General features: G+C 39.9%; 1 protein-coding gene across 4 annotated transcripts in view; it reads left to right on the top strand.

Moving 5' to 3' along the window:
• The window catches only part of FSTL5 (follistatin like 5), a 340,816-nt gene that overhangs the window by 110,416 nt on the left and 204,834 nt on the right, over nt 1-25,566 (top strand). For all 4 annotated transcript variants that reach the window (XM_082237218.1, XM_082237216.1, XM_082237217.1 and 1 more), the window contains exon 4: nt 22,993-23,241. In XM_082237218.1, the coding sequence (XP_082093344.1) occupies nt 22,993-23,241 (249 nt within the window). The remainder of the gene's footprint in view (nt 1-22,992; nt 23,242-25,566) is intronic.

The following is a 25,566-nucleotide window of genomic DNA, read 5'->3' as shown; positions in this document are numbered from 1 at the left end:
GCTAGTTTGTTTGTTTTCTTCCTGCAATTAGATCTGGATTGGGACAACTGGGTTTTCTTATTTATGAATTTTAACATCCCCAACATAGTCTTGCTCACAGGGGAAAATAATATCTGAAGAAGGAACTGTCAGAATACAGTGAGTGCATAGGTAATTAAGTGCAGCTTCCCTTGTGTGCGATCTAAACATCTGCAAACTGAATGCTTCACTGGAGTTTGCGTCAGGTAATTTCTTACAGGTATGAGCCTCTAAACTCCTATAAAAGTACTAAGAAATAAATTCCCAGAATGAAAGGATGTGGCGTTTGTTTTTGCAGTCTATATGTAGCTATAGGAAAATGGGCATATACTGTTACATAGTAAACATACTTCAGCTATCAAATTGTTCCTAAACACAAATTATTCCAAATATTCTAAAATAAATAGAAAACTTAGCAGCAAGCATTCAGTCACTACCATATAGGAATACAGGAAGAAGCTTTATACCAGGTCAGACTATTAGTTCGTTTAGGCCAGTTTGACAGGTCTCAGGCAGAGGTCCTTCACATCTCAATTTTCTTACCCCTCAATATTTTTTTTTACAGATAGCAGGGATTGGACCTGGAAAATTGAGCATGCAAAGCATTACAGTCCAGTCCCTAACAAGCTTGCATGTGTCCATTCACATTCAATATTATTTCTCTGTGTGTTAAATGCAAGAGCACTAACCCTGCATGGTTTAATAGGGTTGGTAAACATGGGAAGCTTGAAGACACCCAGAAAATGTTACAAAGGAACTGTATTAAAAATGAAATTGCTTATGCTTCCGTGTTTGCCAGGTCAATAGTTGACCTGCATGCCTCCAGCACTTCCTTTCCCAGGGCTCTCCCTGTTTGTATAGTAACTACCTCAGAGGTACCTGAGTGTCCAGTATTCAGCATTCAGACTGCTAACCAGGAAGTTTACTCCACCTCTGAATTCCCCACTAGTGTTTCATCACCTGCTCACAGAGCTGATCTCATGCTGCAGCCAGGAGGGCTGCCATCATGGGCTGATATTTCATCTGCAAACTGATGTTGCCAAAGGGGGCAAGAATTGTCATTGAATAAAACATTTTTTTTAAAGCTGTGATCACCACCATCATCCATCTAGACTAGAATAGGGAACTGTTGGCTTCCTAGGTCATGAGATGGGTGCTAGGTCATGAGATAGGTCACATATGCCCCTCCTTTCTGGGACATAGACACAGGTCTCAGCAGGGACTGTTGGGAAAAGTAGTCTAAAGATGCACAATGTTATTGCAGTAGCGATTTGTTAACACATTTTCTTGTGATTAACCTACATCCTTTTGTAGCACCTATCTCATGACCTAGGAAGCCAGCAGCTCCTTATTCCAGTCTAGGTGGATGGGGCCTGTTTGATGGTGGTGATCCTAGCTAAAAAAAATGTTTTATTCAATGACAATTCTTGCTCCCTTTGGCAATATCATTTTGCTGATGAAACGGCAGCCCATGATCATTTGTATATACTGCTGTTGTAAGGCAGCATGACCAGAATGGACAGCTGTCCTTGATTTTGAATCACCAGCTGATAATACATCACTCTGACAAGCGTGGTGTCTAAGACACAGCAAGGTTGGAAGCCAGTCTGGATTTCTTCCAAGACACTGCTGGAGTCCAGATGCTCTTGCAGCGTTACTACCATGACCTTTTCAATTTTATTTTTTTAAAAAAACTTTCTGCGGCCATGTGATAATTGGCAAACATTCCCTCACTCAAGAGATGGCTTATTGAAAGAGGCAGACTTCAGCATGCTTGACTAGCATCCTTCCCACTTAGGTTCTCTTGGCCTTCCCTCTACAATTTCTCCACTTTGCAAAAAGAAAATGCTAATTTTACTGTTATTAGATGCAAAGTTATCTCTCTCTCTCTCTCTCTCTCTCTCTCTATATATATATATATATTACAAAGGGTTTAAATAGACAGATTTCAGTCACAGGATCTACTAATTTTACTGTTATTCAATGCAAAAAGTTCTCTCTCTCTCTCTCTCTCTCTATATATATATGTAAAATGTGAGGGGGGCATTACAAATGGTTTAAGTAGACAGATAGATTTCAGTCAGAGGATCTACTTGATTTTCACCAACAGGAATCAGGTGCAAAATAGTGGCTATGGGGACCTAAAAATGAAAGAACAGGGTGCCTCTGGACACATGGTCAGCTTAGAAATTCAGTACAGAATGAAGCAGGATTTCCAGGGACTCCTTTTTTGTGGAGTGGGGGAGATAGTTGCTTCCATGAGCCTAGGGCTACTTGTAATAAACATGTCCTGTCCTCCCCTCTTCAGATATTAATACAAATAAATAATACTGAAAACTAAATAGCTAGGGTTGCCATATTTCAAAAAGTGAGAATCTATACACAAAAGTTGTTTAGTTGGTGTGTGTTTTTTTGCAAAATCTCAAAAGGGATTTTTTATTTTTATTTTAGGAAAATTGCCCAAAAAATAAACACTCCCAGTATGGGCCTGTGTTTTCCCAGAAGTTTATGTTGCTTTCCCTGATGCCATTTTCAATGAACGAATCCCGGCTATGTCTGGGAAATTCCAGGCATATGGCAGCCCTAAAATAGTTGTAGATGCTTCTAGAAGTTAATTTGAGGGGAGAATGCCTTTTCTCTCCTTTTCTTGACTGTAGATACTTCCATCAATGAATCTGTGTGTTTAAAAGAAAAAAGTGGCAGTTTTGGGACTGGAGCTGAAATGAGATGCAGAGGCCAGACTTGTTCTTTGTACAGAATCTAAAATTGCAGAATCTAACATTTGGATTCATCTCCCTGCTGAAATGCAACAGACCCCATAAGTATTGGCATTATACCGGCTCTTAAGAACACACACATTTAGACAAACCTTTCCCTGAACTCCTACTTTCTGATCAAATTGTTTAAATTTCTCTCTTAATGGTCTTAATTGCTAATGTTTCTTTGTACATATTGTTATATTACAAACTTTAATTATGGATGTTTTACTATTTTGGTAGAATTGTTTTGTTGTGTGATTGAATTATGTGTGGATTTTATAATTGATTTTGAACTTGTAAACTGCCTAGAAGCCATGTTGGCCATGTGAGCAACCTAGCGCAGCCACAACTATAGTGTTATTTGTGTTGGTCCCTCCTCATCCCCTGAAAAATAGAAAGACAAACCAATGGAGGAACAGGATCTGTTTGAGTGTTAATATGTGAGCCTTACATCTCATGTTCAGCTGGTATATAAATGCAAGTAAGCATTTGGTCACAGAAAATGCCATTGTTCTCCAGTGACCTTCATGTCAAGGAAACCAAAGCCAAGATATGTATTGGGACCCTTGAGAATACCTCGCCTGAGATTGGGACACTCAACAATATTGTTTCATCCTTTTATAATGACTCATTGGACAGTTTGAGAACAGGATGCAGACAACGTCATTTCAATGTCCATCAGGATACTTTGCTTGAAGTAAGATATGTCATGATTTGCTTGCGGTAATTCAGGCAATGCTTGGGGAATAGCAGCAAACAAGGACTCTCTTAAAGAAATCGAAGGAGAGAGCAGGTGGAGCAGAGGGCATAATAATTTGCAGTGAAGTAGTGGGCAAAGGGCTGGTTCTGTGAAAGGGAGGAGAACTGACAGCTAGGAAAACAAATAGTGATAAGCTGGCGTCAGTTCATCATCGGTGACCTTCAGTGCCAGGACACAGAATTAACTGCCTAAACTCTCCCATGTGTGCAAAGCAATAAAAAACCCAACAACCCAGGGAGAGTTTATATTCACCTGTTACTTCACAACAGTTTCTCAACAGAGAATAAAGAATAAAGGGGAGGGATATTGCTGGCCCATATAATCCTTATCCCATACTAAAACTAACTATGTGTAACTGAATAGTATGCATATTCGTCCTCTGTTGAGCCTCCCCTTTTCTTTCCTCCCCTTTCTTTATTACCTTCCCTGTGTTGAATTCCTAGATTACAAGCTCCTCAATCAGGGACTTCTCTTTCCCATATTACTGTGCAAAGAACAATGATTGTGCTATATGAATACGCTAATTAATTAATTGCTATTGAAAAACACAGATGACACCACTAATGGCATGCAGTCTGTGACTTAATGAGGACCTACACATACTAATTTAGATGCCACTAATCTGAACTATGCCAATCTACATATTTATGGATAAGAGTATGACAGAGGTCTGACCTAAGGGTGTGGAAGAAATCTGACTGAGTTCACATCTACATGTGACTCTAAATCACACTTCCAAAAAAAGAGAGAACTAAAATACAGCCGTCCTTAACAATTCAGCTTCTCCAAATTTTGCAATGCAGTTCTCCATTAAAATTGCATTCATTGCTTTAGGGAAAAGTGCTTTGCAATAGTGTTTATATTAGGCAAAATAGCATACTGACATGCCTATTAGAAGAAATGCGTATTTTAATGAGGACTTTTTAAAAAAATGCAAGCCAATGTGGAAATGTGGAGAATACAACATAAGATTGGAAAAAATGAGAAAAGCAGAGCAATCAAAATTGTCAGATTAACCCATTTCTGGTTTCACCCTACCATTATGCAGTGTGTCAGGGATGGTTTGCCCCAGTTCTAGCCTATACAAATATATATCTGTTCATCTGAATGTAATTTTAGATATCCTTTTTGTCAAATTACTAATTGCATCAACATACGACAAAATTGAACACCATGCTAACCAAAGACTTGATAATTGGCTCATAGAATATCATTATCATCATTATGCTTCATATTTTTAGAGATTGTAGTGAGACCCAGATTATTTTTTTTGTATGCTTTATGAATAATTTGTCCAAAAGCCAGTGCAGAGGGGGGACTGGATTTACTTCCAATAACTTAATATTTCAAATAAATGTCTTTAATGGTAGTTTTCCAGATGAGTATTCACTAGTATAACTGCCAATGCTGAGTCTAGGCTGTCTGATTAATAGCTGTACAGTAACTCATAATATTTGCTCAGATTTTGTTCCAACTCATGAACTGAAGCCAGTGCGATTCTTCAGCAAGTCTTGATTGATTTTTAAATTCTCCATAAGCACAAGCTCTGCCTTGGGGCTCTTCATGAGTTGAAGGATGGGATAGAAATGGAATATTAAAAGTATGTTTTAGATTTGCCAAGAAAACCACAGCTTTTCTGTAGAAACCTACAAGTTCCAATCTGTAAATTACATGTGATTGCCTTTCATAGTTGGGAAATGAGAGATTGTCAGTTATTTTTCTCTTTTGTGCACTATAGCATAAGATCCTTGTAATTAGGAGTTTTTCCACTCATCATATTTTAGTTTCCTTTTAAGTAGTGTCAGTGCCGGTGTAAGGATATATTGTGCTCTGGGTGAACTCTGCGTCACTTCACTCATAGCACAACACACATTCTCAGGGGAAACACATTTTCTACTTGCTCCACATCCATTGGGGGACCTAAGGCCCACCTCAAAATAAGCTGGTTGGGGAGAAGGTCTAGGCCAGAGGAGGCCCATACTGCTTGAGAACACTTTGACAGCATCCAAGGGGAGGCTAAAAGAGGCCAGTTCATTAGTAAAGAGAGGCAAGGGGTGTCAACAAGGCTCAGATCCCATCTGCCCCATCTGTGCAATCCCTTCTGCTTTGGCTGACAAAACTGCAATGGCTGCTTGGGCTGTATCATCTCTAAGTCCTCCTTGCTCCTCCAACCGCTCCTTCTCTCCCAGTGGCCCAGCTGGCTTACTTTAAATGCTTCTGCAGGGCTGCCAATTCAGCAGAGCTGCTCCTGATCCTGGGCTGTCCCAATGCAGAGTCACAAAAAACAGTACAGCTGCAGGTTGTGGTCAGCAGCCACAGCTATCCAACATCATCTGAGCTTCATCTCCTCTTTCTCCAATGGTAGCAAAGCAGAGAACTGTGGGGGGTAACCCCAGGAAGAGTCGGTTTACATCCTGATGCCTCCGTATAACCATTGGGTCACATAGGACAACTAGGGTCAGTTTATGTGGAGGAACAAACCACTTTATCCATCTGGATGCTCTATGTTTTGATTTCCCTGATGGTGGCAGTTCCATGAACCACTGATGCCACTGAAGGAACTGTGGCATCCAGTATTCAAGCACAAAGCAATCAAGGGAGAATTTGCCATCAGGTTAACTATTAAATTGTGCCTAAAACACCAGGCACCTAAAAAAAAAAAAATCTTTTTAAAAGTACATTGCCTCTAAACTTGATGCAAATAAATTGCCTTTCAACAAAAGGGCAGGGGTAAAGAAAGGAAAAGGAGCAAAAGATCTGGTATCATTCTCAACACTTCCCATTGCCCCAGTGTTAAGGCATAATGTATCCTGTCTAGTTATCTTGGAGTGGAATACCAATACGTTGTTCCATTATTTGTTTGGATTAATAAACAGCAAAACTAAGATCAAAATCACTGCACCCAATGTTCTTTAATATACATCTTTAGAAATATTGATATTTCATTGATTCAGAAGATACAGGAAGAATGGGGTTATATATTGCATTTACAGTGAAAAGATTTGAAGCCAAAATGTCAGCTGTTATACCCAGATCTGTTAATGTGATGTCAGTGCTAAGGTGTTCTTTTCCCAGAAAAAAATAATATGGAATAGAAATAGAAAATAAATTACTATCAAGGAAACAGCAAATATATTTTATGGAGCAAATGGAAAATACAAACATTCAGCACAAATGATTCTTCACAGAGCTATGGTATCAAAGCAAGAGAAACCTATTTTAAAAGTTTATACTTCTAATGCGTTCATCCTGTTTTCTCTTTCTCTAATGTGTTCATCCTGCATTTACCAGCAACAGGGATAGAAACACACACAAACAAACACAAAACAATGCTTGCTTACAGTAGTTTGTTTGCTGTTGTATATGTTTTCAAAACCATGTTACAGTAGAATTATTTATCTTCCTTTTCTTGCCTGCCCCTTTCTGAGAACTTTCACAGTTGATTTAAATCACTTGCTTGCTTAAAGACACTCCTGTTTTAATCTAGCCAAAAGAGCCAGGAACAGTGAGAGTGGCAGAAATGCCCTGTGGAAAGGGAGGTCTTGCTCTCCCTTCTTTCTCTGGTGGTGTGCAGTGTGCCCAGTTGCTTATGGGAGATATCATTTCTCCAAACCTACTTTCCATCTCTCCCCACACATCATCACCACCCCTCCCCCTGCTGGTCTTTTTCATCCAATTTAAAGAAAGAGAGACACATGAGTGATTGGGGCCTGACTGTCAGGTAGTGACTGCCCTGGAAAACAAGTTAAGTTACTTGTTATTTTTAGTGCTGTAGCCTGGCCAAGGTATATTGTGTGAAAATGGGAGGTCACTTACCTTTCTTGACCATCTCTGCAACCCATACTTTCGCTATTGTAAATTATTTTTCAATTGTAAAACCTAAATGAGAATTTTTTTGTGATTATCTTACATTGGAAAAAAATATATTATAGCATTTCAACATAAGGCAGAAAAGAACTTTTTGTGTTTTTTTGACACCAATATCAACAGCTGTTTGTAACATGAGTTTCCCAGAGTGTTGGGAGTTGAATTTATAGATAGTTGCCTCTCAAGAAATATTGTATATTGCCTGAAATGTGGATTAGAATGGGTCCCCCACTTCTCTCTATAACTCTATTCACCGTTCAGAGATTGTGTGAAAAGATCCTGGTAAAGTCAAGATTTCCAGACAATATTGCAACTTTGTTGTTATTGCTAGCTTCTCTATATAACACATTATTGCATTGGGAGGTCAGAGCATTTGGGATCTCAATGAGAGGAGGGCCTCTTTCCTGAGCCGAAGGGTAGTTTGGACTAATGTGACTTGAGAATTTATGTGCATCCTTTGTTTGGGGTTTAGAGCTGGACGCCTGTTGTCAAAGAAGACTTAGATACTATTAGACGTTTGACACCGGTGTCTGTATAGGTGCCAGTGATTGGTACAACTCTGGCTATGCTATCATTTGGCCTTTTGAAATGTTGGCCTGTTGATATGTTTCTTTGATTTTTTAAAATGTTGCTTGTATGTCTTGTAATTAAAGGCAGCCCTCCCCCCATTTACATGCGTTCAGTATGCATAGGCTACTGTGTATAGGCACATCACGCCAAACCTGAAAGTAACCTGGAAACATCATAAAGATGTCACCGAAATGTCACTAAAAGGGCATAATGTGAGTGCGGCAGGGGGCATAACAGGGTATTTGCAGGCTTTCTCAGTAGGTTTCAGTTATACATGATTTCACCGACGTGCAGAGTCTCAGAATGTAGCCCCCACATAAAAGGGGAGCTGCCTATACTAATTAATGAACTTGAGATGTTATTTTTTCCCCTATTCTGACGTTGTGAGCTGATGATGATGATTTGGGCAAAGTATGATGTAGATAAAAAACCGTTATGTAACATAGATTAAAAGCCCTAAATGGTGGGATATTAAATGATGTTTCATTAATATAAGGCATGATACAAAGAGTTTGGATGGAAAAATGAAGAGCTTCAGTAAATGCGTAAAGTAGTCCAACAGTTTAATTCTTTAATAAAACCTTTTTATTCAGCATTTAGTTTTCTAAATGTTAAGCCACATTGCAGAATCCTTTATTTTTCATGATCTGTCCAACAAAATGACTGAAACTGATGCTCAAACACTGTAAATTTAGGCTCTGTAAATCCATGAAATGCAAGTATACATTATTAAAGTGTGGAATAATCCTGCAAATATTTTAAACTCTTTAAAAAAGGAATGAAAGTTTTGAATCAGAACTTCATTGAAGCCGGTGGTCTCTTGAGATCTCAGCTATTCCAGAGGTCTTATGTTGATCCTTGGCTTAGAATAGCTACTACTTTAAAAATAAAATTTTTATAAACTGACTCGCCCTCTCTCCCCACAAATAAATAACGTCCTTTATGTAAACTTTAGAAATAATACCTCAGATCAGAAGGTCTATTTTCCAAAATATCAAGTTGCACAAATGCATTAATACTGCCAAGTTTTATTCTTAGGTGTCTTATGGGAATATATCCCCTTCTTACAAAAATACAAAGTAGGTCAGTTGTGCTGAGTACTTCTAAATTTGCGCTTGTTTCTTCCAAGAGTTTGAATCTAGGATGAAAGGGACCTGTTTTGATCAATAAACAACATGCAAAAATGATTTATTTATTTTTTTAATTGCCTTTGGGAATGTGCTGGGTAGGGTATTCACATTTACAAACAGATTAAGAAGAGTGCATTTGTCTGTCTTGTCTTAGCAAGAAAATGTGTTGTAAATATAGTTCTAATCTATTGGATCTATGAAAGTAATTTATCACACAGGTTGTCCTTCTGCCATATTACTGTATAAATTCACCTACCAATTTTCAAATTACATTTTAAAGCGGTTCAAAAAAACACAAAAAACACCCACAACATGCTATGTATGGACTTGGAATAGGCTGAAATTAAATTATGGAAGAGTGAAAATGCATAAGACAGAAATAGAATATATTTGATACTGTATTATTTTGGATCTTTTAAAATGATATCAGAATACTATAACTTCATGTTCTCCCATAGCCTCAGTATTCCATGAGACTCTCTAGTCATGAGTGTTGCATTCTACTTGTTTCTTTGACAGCAACTATATATCCATTGAGTATAGTGGTTTCCACATAAACTGTTATGCATGCACACTCGCAAGTACATCTATATGAGTTGTCTAACCCTTTTGAGGAAGGGTGTAGCCCTGTTGCAGCTGAATCAGTTGAGCACATGCTTTCTATGCAGAAGATTCCATGTTTAATCCCTGACATCTTCAGTTAGGACTAGGAAAAACTCCTGTATGAAACTGTTGACAGTAGAAAACTAGCTACACCAGTGGGTTGACATGGGAAGGCAGCTTCTACTGACTATCATTCTGAATCAGGGTGTTTTGTGTTTTGGCTTCCAGCAGATGGAGGACGGGACATTTTATGCCTCTTCTCCGAGGGTTGACATCCTACCACATGACAGTTTTATTTGGACTGTTATTGCTGCATTTGAGTGTCTTAGGTTTACTCTTCCCATTTTCTAAACTCGGTTTTCCTTCAGAATTTCACTGGCTGTAGAGTATAAAAGAGTTTAAATCCTCTGTGTTTCTTACGATCCATCTGCCTCTATGAAAGTTTCACTTGGATTCTCTTTCAACTTTACTTTTCTCCCCGGCAAGTTGTCTTGATGTTTAAAGCTTGTGGGTGACGGACTGATATTCTTCTGGCTTTTTTTTTTTTTTAGTGATTAACGGAAATAATCAGACAAATTAAGTCAGCATCAACTAGAACCTTTGAGCCTCAATCCCGCCCACAATTACTTGCACATAAGTCCCATTTATTGCAGTGGGAGTTACATGTCTGTATCTGTGTGCTGGATTACAAACTTTAATGTTTCAATAATAGATTCAAGATCTCAGGAAATGAATCACAAAAGGAAATGCAATATCTACAGTGGCTAAAAAAAAGTATTTGCCTTCTAACCAAGCTGTTCTTTGGATAGCTGTCAATTGACTAACCATTCTTTTAGTCTGAAGTGTTTTGTATAACTCAAACCTATGCATTCTTCCTTATGCCAAGAGTAGTTGGCCCCAAAACAGATAACCAGCTTTTATGCTATAAATAAATGATTGCAATTTATCATTGACCCAATTATACTTGCCATTACAGGCAACGACTGATTAACGTGTGTCCGAATGACATGCAGTCGTGCACACATGCAAACCCAGAAGTCACTGAAAACATTGCTAAAAGGGGATGTGGGGTGTGCTTGTCAACTATATAAAATTATTTGCAGGTAGAGCACCAGCAATTTACACAATGCTCTGCCAAGTTTCATAATCATAAAATGATAGGTCCCTGCTCTCAGTGATCTTACAATCTAAAGCTGTCAGAAGGGAAAAGCAGCCCAGTTTATAGCTATTGAATCTGTGAACTTCTTCTATCTCTGAATACTCTCTCTTTTCAGAGTGACATAATACCAATGGAATTTGGATGTTTATGCAGTGGCATTTCTTGACTGTGAGTGATGTAACATTCTATGAAGCATCACAGCAGTTGCTGTTAGTATAGGTTTTAGTCACATGTACAGGTCTAGCCCACTGTGATTCAATACTTAGCAATAATGTAAAAAAAAAAAAAAGCTCCCTGTATGGAGGCTGTGAACTGCTCTGGATCGGTCTCCTCCAGAAATAAGTCTTGTGCAAAAAGTGATGCATTTCCAGCATAGAAACATTTTTGTTTACCACGGTTTTTACTGGCTACTGATGGGTTTTGAGGATATTTTTTAACTCAGACTGTTTATCTTATTGTATTTTTTATTATTTTGATTGCATTATTTGTAAAACATGAGTTTTCAAACATAAGACCTTTAAATGAGACTGTGCCCTTTTAATTTTCAATCCTGCCTAAAATGTCAATTGCATGACCATTTCTATAGCTTTGCTTTTTTTAATATCATCAAGCCCTTCTTTGGACAGCTCAATTGCTTAATAGTGCTCAGACTTAAGGAAAACGGCATGATACTTGCATTATAGCCCTATCTTTTGTTCAGCCTGCAAATTGTTCCTTTGTAAGAAGCTTTTCTTCTCAGTAATCCCCAAACATTTATGTATTTGGCTATCAAGATAATACAAACTGCTGTTTAGATATCAAAGATTATGGGGAAAGTCTGCTGTTGTTTTTACAGCAGTGCCTTCATAAAGAGCTGCAGTGCTTTGTCAAAGTAGTAATTAAATTTCCATCACTTGGCGCAGGTAAGAACAATTTATTCAGCTCTCCCCAGGTTCTTACTTATACCTTTTTAAAATAGTTGCTTAGTTGGAGCTATCCATTTTAAAAGCATGTTAAAATTAAGGCTGTGTGCATTAATTGGTTTAATTAATCATCTGAGCTTTGTTTTTATCCACTATTACCTCTCCCCACTTCTCCTTTTACACACACTCTTGTTTTTGCCACTGCTGTGATGACTAAGGGCTCATCCACACTTGAGTCCGGTCTATGTTTTATTCTGTTTGCTCCCTGCTTTGTGGGCACAGGTCAGAGAGGTTTTGATTGACATTTGTTACAATTCAGCGGTAAATAAAAAGATTTTTCCTGGGGAAAGTGGTGGGGCAAACAAAAAACATCTCAGTTCCTTGCCTTAGAAAGCACGGGACAAGCAGAAGTGTGGGCAAGCTCTAATTGTAGGCCACTTGGGACTTTGAATTGTGCTTTCTGACAGTACAAACTGGGTGCCTTAATCTCTGCCACAATAGGTAGCTGAATGGAAGCCTGCTATCTACTGTGCTCCATCAGCATCACTACTAGAGATATGGGACGCGGGTGGCACTGTGGTCTAAACCACTGAGCCTCTTGGGCTTGCCAATCAAAAGGTCAGCGGTTCAAATCCCCACTACAGAGTGAGCTCTCATTACTCTGTCCCAACTCCTGCCAACCTAGCAATTCGAAAGCACACAAGTAGATAAATAGGTACCACTGCAGTGGGAAGGTAAATGGTATTTCCATGCGGTCTGGTTTCTGTCATGGTGATCTGGTGTGCCAGAAGTGGTTTAGTCATGCTGGCCACATGACCCAGAAAGTTGTTTGTGGAGAAACACCGGCTCCCTTCGCCTGAAAGTGAGATGAGAGCCACAATCCCATAGTCGCCTTTGACTGGACTTAACTGTCCTGGGGTCCTTTACCTTTTTACCTTTCAGTAGAGATATAGTAGCTACAATTTCATCAGTGACCCAAGGAATCAATAGGGTTCCACTTCGTTGTAAAAAACTGCTAAGTGTGCTCTGGTTCCTTCATCGAAAAGAGACTTAGCTCCCAGGCTGCCTGCTCTACCTGCCATCTGGCTTGCTTGTCTCCAGACAACCAGCCACGACATTAGCTTTGGTTTAGGGTCCGAGCTGGTTCAAGACTTAAAGACTCACCTGGCACCAACCTTGATGCCATTTTGGCACCTGGCAAATGTGATTTTATTCTCCTGTGCCTTTTAAACTTCTCCAGTTCTTATCAGTTTTAGCCTCACCATTCATGTTTTTGTGCTACTTTTATATGTTATATTGGTGACCTGCTTTGTTGTCTGTATTTTTGTTTTGTTTTTATTGTTGCCTTGAGCTGCCTAGCTATTGAGGACTATATATAAATGCCTTAAATCAACGATTTATTGGCAGTGGCATTGAACCTACATGTCTCAATTTCTTCCTCTTGGCATATGTTGGGGTACTAAGTTCTGACCACTACATCAGAACTGCTCAGATTTTAAAAGACTTTCTCAGTTTTTCACAAATTGTTGTTCCCAATCTGTGATTTCATCCAGTTCTGAGATGAATGTAACAGCTGAGAAATGGTTTCTTGCCAATTTGTTGCCAGTTTACATAATGGTGTACTCATTTCCACATGGAATGAAATTGAGTTTGCGATTTGTTTGAAAGTGGTACATTTTGCTACCATAATTTAAGGTTGTGATTAATGAGTATCAGGGTCTAACTATCTATTACATTAAATGCATGGTGTACAACACTGTCAGCATTTTTTAATTTTAAAAAGTTAATGCTTAGTATGCCCCCTCATTTTCCGAGTACTTAATAACAACAATAATAACAGTAATAATAATTTTATTGTTTATACCCCACCCATCTGGCAGGGTTTTCCCAGCCACTCTAGGCAGCTTCCAGCAAAATATCAAAAATAACAAAATGTCAGACATTAAAAACTCCCCTGAACAGGGCTGCCTTCAGACGTGATCTAAAAGTTGTATAATTCTTTATCTCCCTGTCATCTGATGGGAGGGCATTCCACAGGGAGGGTGACACTGCTGAGAAGGCCCTCTGCCTGGTTCCCTGTAACTTTACTTCTCACAGTGAAGGAACTGCCAGAAGATGTTCAAAGTGGATCTCAATGTGCAGACTGAATGATGGAGGTGGAGATGCACCTTCAGGTATACTGGGCTGAGGCTAGGCGTTTAGGGCTTTAAAGGTCAGTACCAACACTTTGAATTGTGCTCTGAAACATACTGGGAGCCAATGAAGATCCTTTAGGACTGGTGTTGTATTGTCTCGGTGGCCACTCCCACTCACCAGTCTAGCTGACACATTTTGGATTAGTTGTAGTTTCCGAGTCACCTTCAAAGGTAGTCCCACAGAGACCTCATTGCAGTAATCCAAGTGGGAGATAACTAGAGCATGCACCACTCTGGCGAGACAGTCCATTGCTAGGAGCTGGTAGACAGCTGCTCTGGAAACAGAATTGACCTGTGCCTCCGTAGACTGCTGTGAATCCAAAATTACTCCCAGGTTCCGCACCTGGTCCTTCAGGGACACAGTTACCCCATTCAGGACCAGAGAGTCCCCCACCCCCACCCACCCCCTGTCTCCCAAGAAAAGTACTTCTGTCTTGACAGAATTCAACCTCAATCTGTTAGCCACCATCCATGTTCCAACTGCCTCCAGACACTCACACAGGAGATTCACTGCCTTCATTGGTTCTGATTTAAAGGAGAGATAGAGCTGGGTATCATCTGCATACTGGTGGACACCCAGCCCACCCCCCCCCCCGATGATCTCTCCCAGTGGCTTCATGTAGATGTTAAAAAGCATGGGGGAGGGGGGAGCCGGAGCCATGAGGCACCCCACAAGTGAGAGCCCTGGGGTCTGAACACTCATCAGAGAGCCAGTGTGGTGTAGTGGTTAAGAGCGGTAGACTCGTAATCTAGGGAACTGGGTTCACGTCTCCGCTCCTCCACATGCAGCTGCTGGGTGACCTTGGGCTAGTCACACTTCTGTGAAGTCTCTCAGCCCCACTCACCTCACAGAGTGTTTGTTGTGGGGGAGGAAGGGAAAGGAGAATGTTAGCCGCTTTGAGACTCCTTCGGGTAGTGATAAAGCGGGATATCGAATCCAAACTCTTCTTCTCTTCTTCATCCCTCAACACTACTTTCTGGACATGACCCAGGAGGAAGGAGCGGATAAAAAAAACCTGATAAACAGTTTTTTTAAAAAACATTTGGAAACATCTCTCATTCCCTAGAAACATCACCAGTCTAAGGAATTTACCATTAGGGACAATTTTAGTTCTTACACTTTTCCAGAAATCAGAATCCTTATGTGACATATTGGTCCAAGAGAAGCAGACAAGTTCCAAGCAGAACCCCACGACTGGCACTCTTTTAGGCCTCTGCCTTTGCCTCCTTTTCAGATTCTTCCATAGAGGTTTGAGCAGGAAAAAAGGACCTAGCCACCAATGTTGTCAAAATCACGTATTCTATGGTCTCAAATATGGTCTCCTGGGCCTTCCCTATCTTCTCCTGGCTCTCCTTCAGGCTACCACTGGGAAGGTCCTTCAAGGATTTGGCACCGGAGATGGTTGCCTGCAGCTCTTCCATGTATAGCAGTGTCCCCAGCTCCCAACTCCTCTAGATGGTCCAGAAAGATGTAATGGTCGATGGTATCAAAGGCTGCTGAGAGATCCAGCAGGACTAGGAAACAGCTTTCACCTATGTCCCTAACCTGCCAGAGATCACCAACCAGCGTGCCCAAGGCAGTTTCAGTGCCACGATGAGGCCTGAATCACGACTCAAAAGGATCCAAATGATCCACATCCTCCAGGCGTACCTGGAGTTGTTCAGCGACCACCATCTAAATCACCTTGCACAATAATAGAAGATGCTTAACCCTCCACTCACCTTCTATAACCTCCCCATTTCCTGTTTTGATGTTTGAGGGCATGGGGAAAAGACATGTTCCGTGTAGAAGTATACTGTTCTAAAACCCGTCACATTTATGTCCGTTTTCTTTATATAACAGAACTTTAAATATGAATTTATTTTGAACATAGACAGAAAGTCCAGAGCCATCTATCTTTCCATTTCACACAAGAATACACTTAGAAAGTAATGATATACATGATTGCTTTTGAGAAAGTAGGGAATATGACTGTAACGTCAAAGAACTCTTATTGCCATAAAAATACTCTTAGCAATCTGATCCCATTATGAGCTTTCTCTTTTTAGTTAATCCCATGCCATGCATACTTTTATATACACCCATCATATATAAATAGTCTCAGGATATAGTCTGAAGTCACAGAAAGAAACTGTCTTCCTGAAATTAAGCAGGTCTGCGTGCAGCCAATGTCCAGGTGAGTCTTCGAAACATGTAGACGCTGCCTTGGGTTTCATAATGGAATAAATGGGGGGGAGATATAAATGTAATAACATTAATTAATATCTCCCACTCTTCACCTTTTTACTAAATTGAAAAGTTACCCTTCCTTGTAGGAGAGTTACTCCAGGTCTCCAATCATTTTGCTCTCCATTTCTGTACCATTTCCAGCTCTGCAATATCGTTTTTGTGACCTGACAACCAGAACTGTGCACAGTACTCAAAGTGTGGCCACACCATTAGGTTGTATAAAGACACTGAAAAAAATTGAAGTTTTATTTTTGACCCCTTTCCTAAGGATCCCTAGCAAGGATTCTTGAATTTTCTCTTTTGCAGCTTCTTTGGGTTTATAATTGCTGTCACAGTAAGCATCTTTTCTAGGAGGAAATGGGTGTAATATCATTGCACCAATATTCTGCGGTCCAATTATTTTCTTTACTCTGTTAGCCTTCTCCCTTCAGATAGCAGAGAGTCAATTACAATAATAAATGAAGCCCAAAAAGAAGTCTAGCAACACGGTACATTGTGATGTCTCCATATGGTGCAATAATTCTGAATACTTGCCCGCCTGTGATCTGTTGTATGCTTTCCAATCCAAGCATAGTAATGATTTATAGAATTCGGCCTCAAGAATTTGACAATTTTACCCCAAGCAGGACATTTAACAATTTGTTCTGTACATGCAATGAATTGCATCCAGTGGTGTCTTTCAGCTGACACTAAGGCTTCTGTCGGTGGAATGAGAAGGGAATAAATTTTCAGCAATTCTCTCTCCTTTCTCCCCCAGCCACATCCCACTAACCTAGTTTTATTACCCAAGTGTTTTTGTCTTGGCTGCAATGTGTCCTTCAATTCTGATAATGCCTCTTGCTTGTCCGAATTGAGGAGAGAGAGGTGTGCAAGTGTTTACAGAGACTCTACTGCACAAACATAAAATTTACTTTTGTTGCTTTGCCAACTTTTGCTTCTGGCCTTGGCCACCAGTGCCATGAGACCCTCATAAAGTTGTCCTTAACAGAATGCAGGTATTGGGCTGAAAAACATTCCCCATCCCAGTGTACTGTATAAAAGACTTTGGGTTTACACTTGTGTACTGGCAGCTGATGCCTCATACACATAGGAATAATAATTAGCCTGCTAAATTTAGAAGAGATAAAATGTTCCTTCCATGTACAGTAAATGCCAATACATTTGGCACCTAGATAATGTAAAATCTACTACTACCACTGAACAGTTAATTGATCATAATAGTGACTTGTTGTCAATTGCATATTGATAGTCCACGACCCATTTCACTGCTGTTTTATCATCCTCACCTGTTGGCACACCACCTAATTTTATTTATCCCTTCAGAGATCTCCTTAAATCAGATATAATGTTCCTGCTTTGCTCCTCTCTCATTCTCATAGTAAGGGAGAATCTGGCAAAGCAATTAGGAAAACACAAAGCAACAAATAAACACATTTGAGCTCAGGATCAAAATATTTGTTTTGTAGGTGGGAGGGTGGTGGAAGGTAGGCACACCAACTGGGCTATGGGGCTGAAGCCTCCACAGCCCCCCCCCCGCCCATGTCTGCTGAGATGGGACTAACCCCCCGCTCAATCTTGAGGGGGCAGAGGAAGCCTGGCAGGAAGTCGTCCTGACATGGCGTGGCCTGATGGGATGTCAGACCAGGCCTGGTCAGTCTCTCCCGAATCAACAGTGATGTCAGCCCCCCAATGTTGGGTGCAACTCAGTTCCTGTGGTGGAAATACTATTGGAAATACTGTTTCAAAAAGGACTCATGCTCATTTCAAAATAAAAAAAATTCCTTCCAGTAGCACCTTAAAGACCAACTAAGTTAGTTCTTGGTATGAGCTTTCGTGTGCATGCACACTTCTTCAGATACACTCAGTGCATGCACATGAAAGCTCATACCATACCAAGAACTAACTTAGTTGGTCTTTAAGGTGCTACTGGAAGGAATTTTTTTATTTTGACTATGGCAGACCAACACGGCTACCTATCTGTAACTGGAATCATGCTCATTTGTTACTATAAAAGCCCATATCACAGGGATGTTGGAAAGACATATGAAGCTCATTCCTCCAATAAGCACAATAGTTGGAAAGCCTTCATGACCCTTGTGTTCTTCAAAACTCATCTCTTCATTTGACAGAACACTGGAAGGCTGCGTATTATGCTTTGTAACAGACTAATGTTGCAATGGGTATGGTATAGGTAATGCAAAGTGAGAAACTGGCATCAGCTACATGTTCCAATGTGTTAGTGGACATGGAATCAGGTGAACGGTGGAGACAGTCACCTACAGGACATGGTTTTGCAGGCTGGCTATACATTTCTTACCTTTGCAATGTTAGTAGGCATTCTTATTAAGACTATCCACAGCCAGTAAAACAGAATTCAAACCATGTGTGCCCTGCATATTGTTATGCAATATGTAAAGACATATTGTTCCACTATTAAATTATATCCAGTTTATGTAAGCTGCTGATTGTGAATTATCTAGTGTATAGTGCAAGTGAATGTATGTGTGACCATGATTACTAGATAAAATTGATTTAATCTGCCTGGACGTTGTTTACCATTAGTCATAGAAAATTAATATCAGAATGGATATGATCCTTCTGTTTGTTTGAATAGTACAATGACCTTTCTGAATATTGTACAAATGAGTTACACTTTGTCTAATTGCAGCAAAGGCACTTAGAAGGTGTATTTGCATGTTGTATGAACTACTCTATTAACCACTGACTAATGGCTGGTTTACAGTTTTAATTGTTGCTTGTCTGTACTGGTTATTGTACTGCAAGCATTTTGTGCATATAAGGCTATGTCACTGCTCAGCTGTTTGATGGCCACCCAAAAGCATCAATGCTTGTTTTTTTTTTCAATGGAATGACTGCTGCTATTTGTTGGCATGTTTCAGCATGCTCTTCCACAGCACAGAGCTGATAGACCTCCTGCTAATGGGCAGGTGGGAGAACTGTCTTGATTTGATAGCTTGTGCAAACTCATTGTACGGCTTTGATGAAGAAGCTTATAGTGGATAGTGAAGAAAAGCAGTTCTCAGAAATCCTGGGGAGACCCAATTGTGTCTCCTCCTGGAGTACGAAAAGTCATTCATTTTCCGTACAGCATAATAATATAGATGATGATGATGAATTTTGAAAATGAATCTTGAAGGAGTCAATCACCACACCAGATGACACTGAATGCAGCCAGTGGCATCTGTTGAAGATGTTTGCTTGTCAACATTACTGGCAGCAATAGATGTAGATGACCAAGCTAGCATAGGAAATCACTGAGAAAGGAGTGCAAACGTGCTGGGAATGTGGTCTGGGAAAGCACACCATTGTTTGAGACTCTGTTCTGCCATGTGATGCCCAAAACCTTCCTGATTCAGTGTATACCTTAAGTGTGTAGTCATCAATGCTGATGTGTGGAGGGCTGGCACAATCCTGAACCTGCATGTTGATCTTTGTCAGGCTGATGGTGTGGCCAAACCCCCTATGGGCTTGGAGAAAATGGTTAATGTGTCTCTGTAGAGCTTCCTTGGCGTGCACTGTCCATTAAAATCCAGATATATACTCATTTGTTTTAGGAGAAATACATTTGAGCATACAGTTATATGGAATATAACAACTCTGGCATAATTAATATGGATGTGCTGCTGAAAGTATGTGATAGAAAAACTACTCAAGTTAGCAAATAAGAAATCCACAGCAGTTTCTCTCTGTTTTTGTAGTTACAGTTGAAAATCAGTTTTCTCTCAATTTTTTTATGTCTGCTATCTCAATGTTTATGGTAGTGAGTTACACATGGTGAGGAAGTATTTGAGCATGCACTGTGCCTACAAGATAAATTGTTGTAAAGCAATATGTGTACATGAATACTTAAGTGTAGGTGGGTTCCCACGAGGCAAGACACAGTGATAACAGCAAGGACCTTTATTGAACTAACAGAACTGGACAACAGGGGCAAAGCAACTGCTTATATACATTTCTGAAAGCCTGGGCCACTCCCACTCCTACTCCCAACGTGATTGGCTGTCTAAACTTCTAAGCAGCAGATCATGACTCAGAGTTTAAGGGCCAATGGCAGAGGCCCACATCCTGAACTGTGATTGGATATCTTGTATCGAATCAGAACACAGGAGCTCAGAATCGTTAGTCCAGACTCAAGCTCAGGCAAACACAGACCACTGAATACATAACAAATACTGACAGATTCTTAGTTTGCATCATCTGAGTTGCGCCAGGGATGTGGGGGTGTGAATCAAACATTCTGAGTGTATGTCCTGATTGCCCACATCTCTAGTTACCTCATACATGCTTATAGTATTCCTTACCAATGAGTATGTGTTATGTGTTGAAGAATTTAGCTGCTCAGGAAAATCAAATAGAAATATAGCCATATAACAAAATATTCCTGGGGAATTTGAAGATATGCTTTTGCGTTTTTTATACCTCTTGAAATAATTGATAGTGCTTTACTTTTTTTTTTTAAGCGAGTGCAAATAGAATTTATGGTTACAGTACACTGAATAGAATAACTGCATCTGCAGTATATCATCATATTTACTTGTGTCATGCTATGCAATCTGTAGTATATAATTCCACTAGGTCTCTCTTAGCCCTCTCCTCGGTGGTGTTATTTTGAGGATTCATTAATCCATACTGATCTGTTCTGTAGATAGACTCTCTCTCTCTCTCTCCCCTCGCCTCTCTCTCAGACACAGAGTTTCTAGTAATATAGTCTCCCCATCGGTGCCACTAAAAAAAAAAAGTACGGCAAATAAGAGACTTTCAAAACTCCCAGGGTTTGTTGCTGGATTTAAACTATTTATCAGCTTGCACAAATGAGTCGCATAGAGAGCTATAGTAAGGGAGAATAATACAGAAAACCTAGTGTGCATATGAATGTGTTGCACATGCAGAACGAGACCCCCTGGATCTCAGCTCTTGTTTGAGCAGGTCAAAGTTCCTTTTCCTAACTAAGATTGACTTTCTGGGAATGAGGGCTAAACTGAACACAGCAGAAGGCTTTTAATCCCCTGTAAGTATGCTGATATAGGAGTCAATATAGGCTGACTACTTTACCTTAACTAATTTGAGCTAATTAACCTTGAATAAAATAGTACGTAGGCCACAATTCAGAAGTCTCAAGGAGTTTAATAGATTGCATGACAACCAATTCTACAAACACAAACACACACATTCCTCAGCAGAATGAGGTCCCCTTGGTTCTTATTTTTTTCTACCACGTGTCATTCATGCAATAATAGTGAACTAGCAATGCATTTATACTGAACCATCCACATATTGTTCTACAATGCTTTCCCAATGTTACCACATTATTGTCCTCTCGAGCAACACCCTTGCACTATAGCACAACAAAAGCAGGACACCCCTATCCCCAAACATTAAAAGCTACAACATTTCAGTAGGATGCTATGGATAAGCAATGATTGGAAACAAAACAGCATGTTAGCCCCCCCTTTCTTTTGCAGGTATGAACAGTAGTGAAAGCAGGATTTCCCCTGAGTACAAATGATCAAGAATGCACAATAAAAAGAAGGGCTTCTGGAGGGATCCTGCCGATACTTTAAATGAGATGCACATATAACTTTTATTGGTATAGATGGTGTTGTGTTTCCAATGGTTGAACTTCAAAAAATGTTATGATGCATGCGTGAGGACCGGGGAAAGAGCCTGTGAGGTTTGGGGACTGAATCCCAGGATGAGCCCTTCTTTGAAGGTGCACAACTGGGCACTGCCCCTCAGGATGTTAAACCCAATTTCCGAGACAGCAGCTAAAATCTGAGAACATGACAGTCCTAAAGAATTTCACTCAGTTGTGGCTTGTTTGGTTTGGGTAACACTCTTTGGAATTTCCAATGAAGAATGCTTGAGTAGCAGGAAAGGAGAACAGAACTGCTTTTGCAGGACTTTGATCCTTTAAATGAAGCATGTGAAGAACCTCTCTTCAGTGGTCTGATGCGATATGAATTATTTCCTTGTGTAGGTCCCGATACATATTTAAGACTCCAGCCCTGCATCCAGTTACTGTATATATGCTACTCCAATGAAATGAATGGACTTTGGCCTTTGTTCTTATTTATATCCAGTCCAAGTGGTGGCGGCACTGCCTCCTTAGTCTCAATGGAAAGAAGGATAGGGACAAAATTAGAGTCAGTTAATTCTGTTTGTCATTGGCTCAGGCTCCGCCTGCTGTTTGGGCTCCACCCCACCATGCTCAATAGGAACAAGCCACCGCTAATCAACAACACCATTAAATGTCATTAAGTGAATCTTAAAACAGATTTTCATGTACCATGGCTGGGTCCTTTTTCTCCCTTCCACTTAGGACATATACCTCAGTCTTCCCCCGCCAAAAAAAATTTCCCCTGACTCCTGAGTACTTGAATTGTCCAAAAGCAATTTTCATTGACAGGAAAATTGCTGAAATTATCACGCTGAGTAAGTTTGCTTTCCAAAACAATTTCTTTCAAATTCCAGGGGTGGCATTCGACTAATTTTTACTCTGATAGACATTATTGAAATTAATGGATATAACTAATATTCATTTCAATGGGTCTACTCTGAGTAAAGGTTAGTTGATGACCACCCCAGTATACACCACCCTTTTCTATTTCTGCCCCCTTATTCTTGTGTAGTAATAGATGGATATGGAGTAGACTATGCCAATTTCCAGAATTTGTTTCTTCATTGTTTTTTATTATTTCTGAGCCGCTTTGTGTATGACAGTAACCCTCAGGTGATGATGACATACAATCTGATGGCATTTTCTTATTTTTCTCTTCAGGATACGTGAATCATGATGCTCACCTTGGATCGTGTGAAAACAAGTACTGTGGTTTGGGTAGGCACTGTGTTGTTAACAGAGGAACAGGGCAAGCAGAGTGTGTCTGCATGGAGCACTGCAAGCCTCACTTCAAGCCTGTGTGTGGCTCAGATGGTGAATTCTATGAAAACCACTGTGAAGTACACCGAGCTGCCTGCCTGAAAAAGCAAAAGATTACCATCGTTCACAATGAAGACTGTTTCTTCAAAGGTAAGCGCGTTTGGACAATGCCTTGAAGACTCTAGCCAGCTGCATATTTTGAAGTTAATTCAGCTGGAGCGCTGATAAAATTCTGCACAGTGTCTTGTGAAGCAATGGTAGGAAAACTTAATCTGACAAAACTCTCTTCCCCTAGATATGTGTCTCAGCTACGCCCAGTTTTCTCTGTGTCTTTTCTGAGAAGCCTTGGAATATAGATCAAGCGTGGCTTTTGACACTGTTGTAACCAAGATTCCTATGACCTTGGTTTGAAGAGGTGAATAAAACTGTGATAAAGTAAAGCAGTTCCAGAGTTTAATGGAGAAATATGTAACCACTGCAGAGGCTGCATGTGTATAGCTTCCTGCTAGAAGCCTAATCTTTGAGTTACCATTCTATCTTGCCTTGTTGTCTAAAGCTTTTGTATTATTTTAAGATCCTGGCTTCTATCTTGTTTGTCACTGCTGTTTTGATTCTGCTTTTCATTCTTTTTATCTGTCGGGACAAATATTAATGTTTATTTTGATAATTTTTTAAAATTTTGTTTCATGTGATTGTGAGAAGTCTTGGGGGCTTTTGAAATCACAGGGCAATACAACACAAAACTAATGGGTGCTGAAAATTCAGAAAATGAGAGCCCATGCCAATTTTACAGTGACTGAACTTCTCAGTCAGGTCCATTTCTGAGGCCTAATTTATGTGCAGATTTTTACAATAGGGTTGCTATTCTCTGATACTAGTTTGAGAAGTACCCATGAAATCCAAGCATGTATGTGATGCAGAACGTAAGTTCTTTCCAACTGAGGAGCCATATTTTTTAGAAGATGTGTGTCTTTAACTCATACAATTAACCCCTCTTCATATACACTTCACCATGAATACAATGTTGCTCATTAAAATGCCTTCAAGAATTATAATAAATTCATCTCACGTTGATCAAGTGCATACGGAGTTACCGGTTAGGTTTTGCTTAAATCTTGACCATTGATTTATGCCTTTCTGCTTAGTTCATTTCCCCCTAACTTGGTTCTGGAAGTGCTGTATCCATTCCAACTGCTCTGTTAAGAGATGTGTGCTCTGTAGACAATGGAGTTTAATTATAGACATGATCCTGCACTTAGATTGCATTTTAAGCCCGTGTACATTTTAGTGCATATCCATAGAGTGAGAGACATAAGCTGGTATTTTTAAGTGATCTTTAAGTTCCCCCACTGTGAGCACAAAGAAATGATTAATCTAACAATAACTGTTAGAGGTGGCAAGGCCCCCTTTTTCAATGCAGAAAACACACATACAGGAGCATTTCATACAGAACATAAGGCACAGCTTTTATATTCAGTTTATTTCTGGCAAGCCTAATGCCAAGGAAGAAGTTAAAGTTATGGATACAATTTCAGTTCTGTTAGTACATAATGGAGCCTTTTAAATTTGAGGTCTACAAGATGTTTTATAAGAGTCTGCTTGCATTGGAATAAAATCCAGCCTTCATTTTTAATATGAATGCAATACAAATGAGGCAATTTTGTTTTGTTTTGTTGGCTCATCTCTGCGGTGTAATAGAAATGCAGTGACCATTGCACTGCCTTTTTTCCATTCCATAATTGCTGCCCTGCTAATAACTTTTGCATTTGGGGGAGCCTATAGTAATTTCAGTTTAAAAGTTTAGCATAACAGTTGACTGACTCGACTTGTGGAGGTCACGCAACAAAGGAAGTGAAGTAGATGCTGATGGGATGGGATGGCATTTTGGGAAGAATGCATAATTATTGGAAGGGTGAAAGGTGTGGGAGCTGAAATTAGACTAGCGGTTCTGCATTATATTGAAGGATGGTCTCGTATGTGACAACCAGAACAATTAAACTCAGGAACACTTGTACATGTTGTTAATGTGCATTTACATTCTGCTCGATGTAACTTTTTCATTTAACTCCTTTGCTGCAAATAGCTGAGATTCACAGACCAGAGTGCCTGCTGTCAGAATTTAAGTTGAGTTCTGCTTTTTCAGACCAAAGCTCTGTCTTGTACAGCATCTTGTTTCTTGTTTATCTTCTGATACTGGAGGAAACATTTAACCATCCTGGATAAGAACCATTTATCCTCTACAGAGTATGCTTTCTCACCCTCCCATCAAGCTACCTGTGGGAGTTCCTCATGCATGCAAATTTACTAGTGAACCAGTAATTTGCCCTGACCACTAATGGACACTGTTATTGGAAAGTAATTATACTGATGAAATTTTGCATGCTTGATGTCTACCTCTCCTTATAAAAAGGTAAAGGACGCCTGACAGTTAAGTCCAGTTGCGAACGACTCTGGGGTTGCGGCGCTCATCTCGCT

Source organism: Podarcis vaucheri (genome assembly GCF_965113315.1).
Source record: "Podarcis vaucheri genome assembly, chromosome: 9".
NCBI lineage: Eukaryota > Metazoa > Chordata > Lepidosauria > Squamata > Lacertidae > Podarcis > Podarcis vaucheri.
This window is presented reverse-complemented; position numbering and strand designations above follow the sequence as displayed.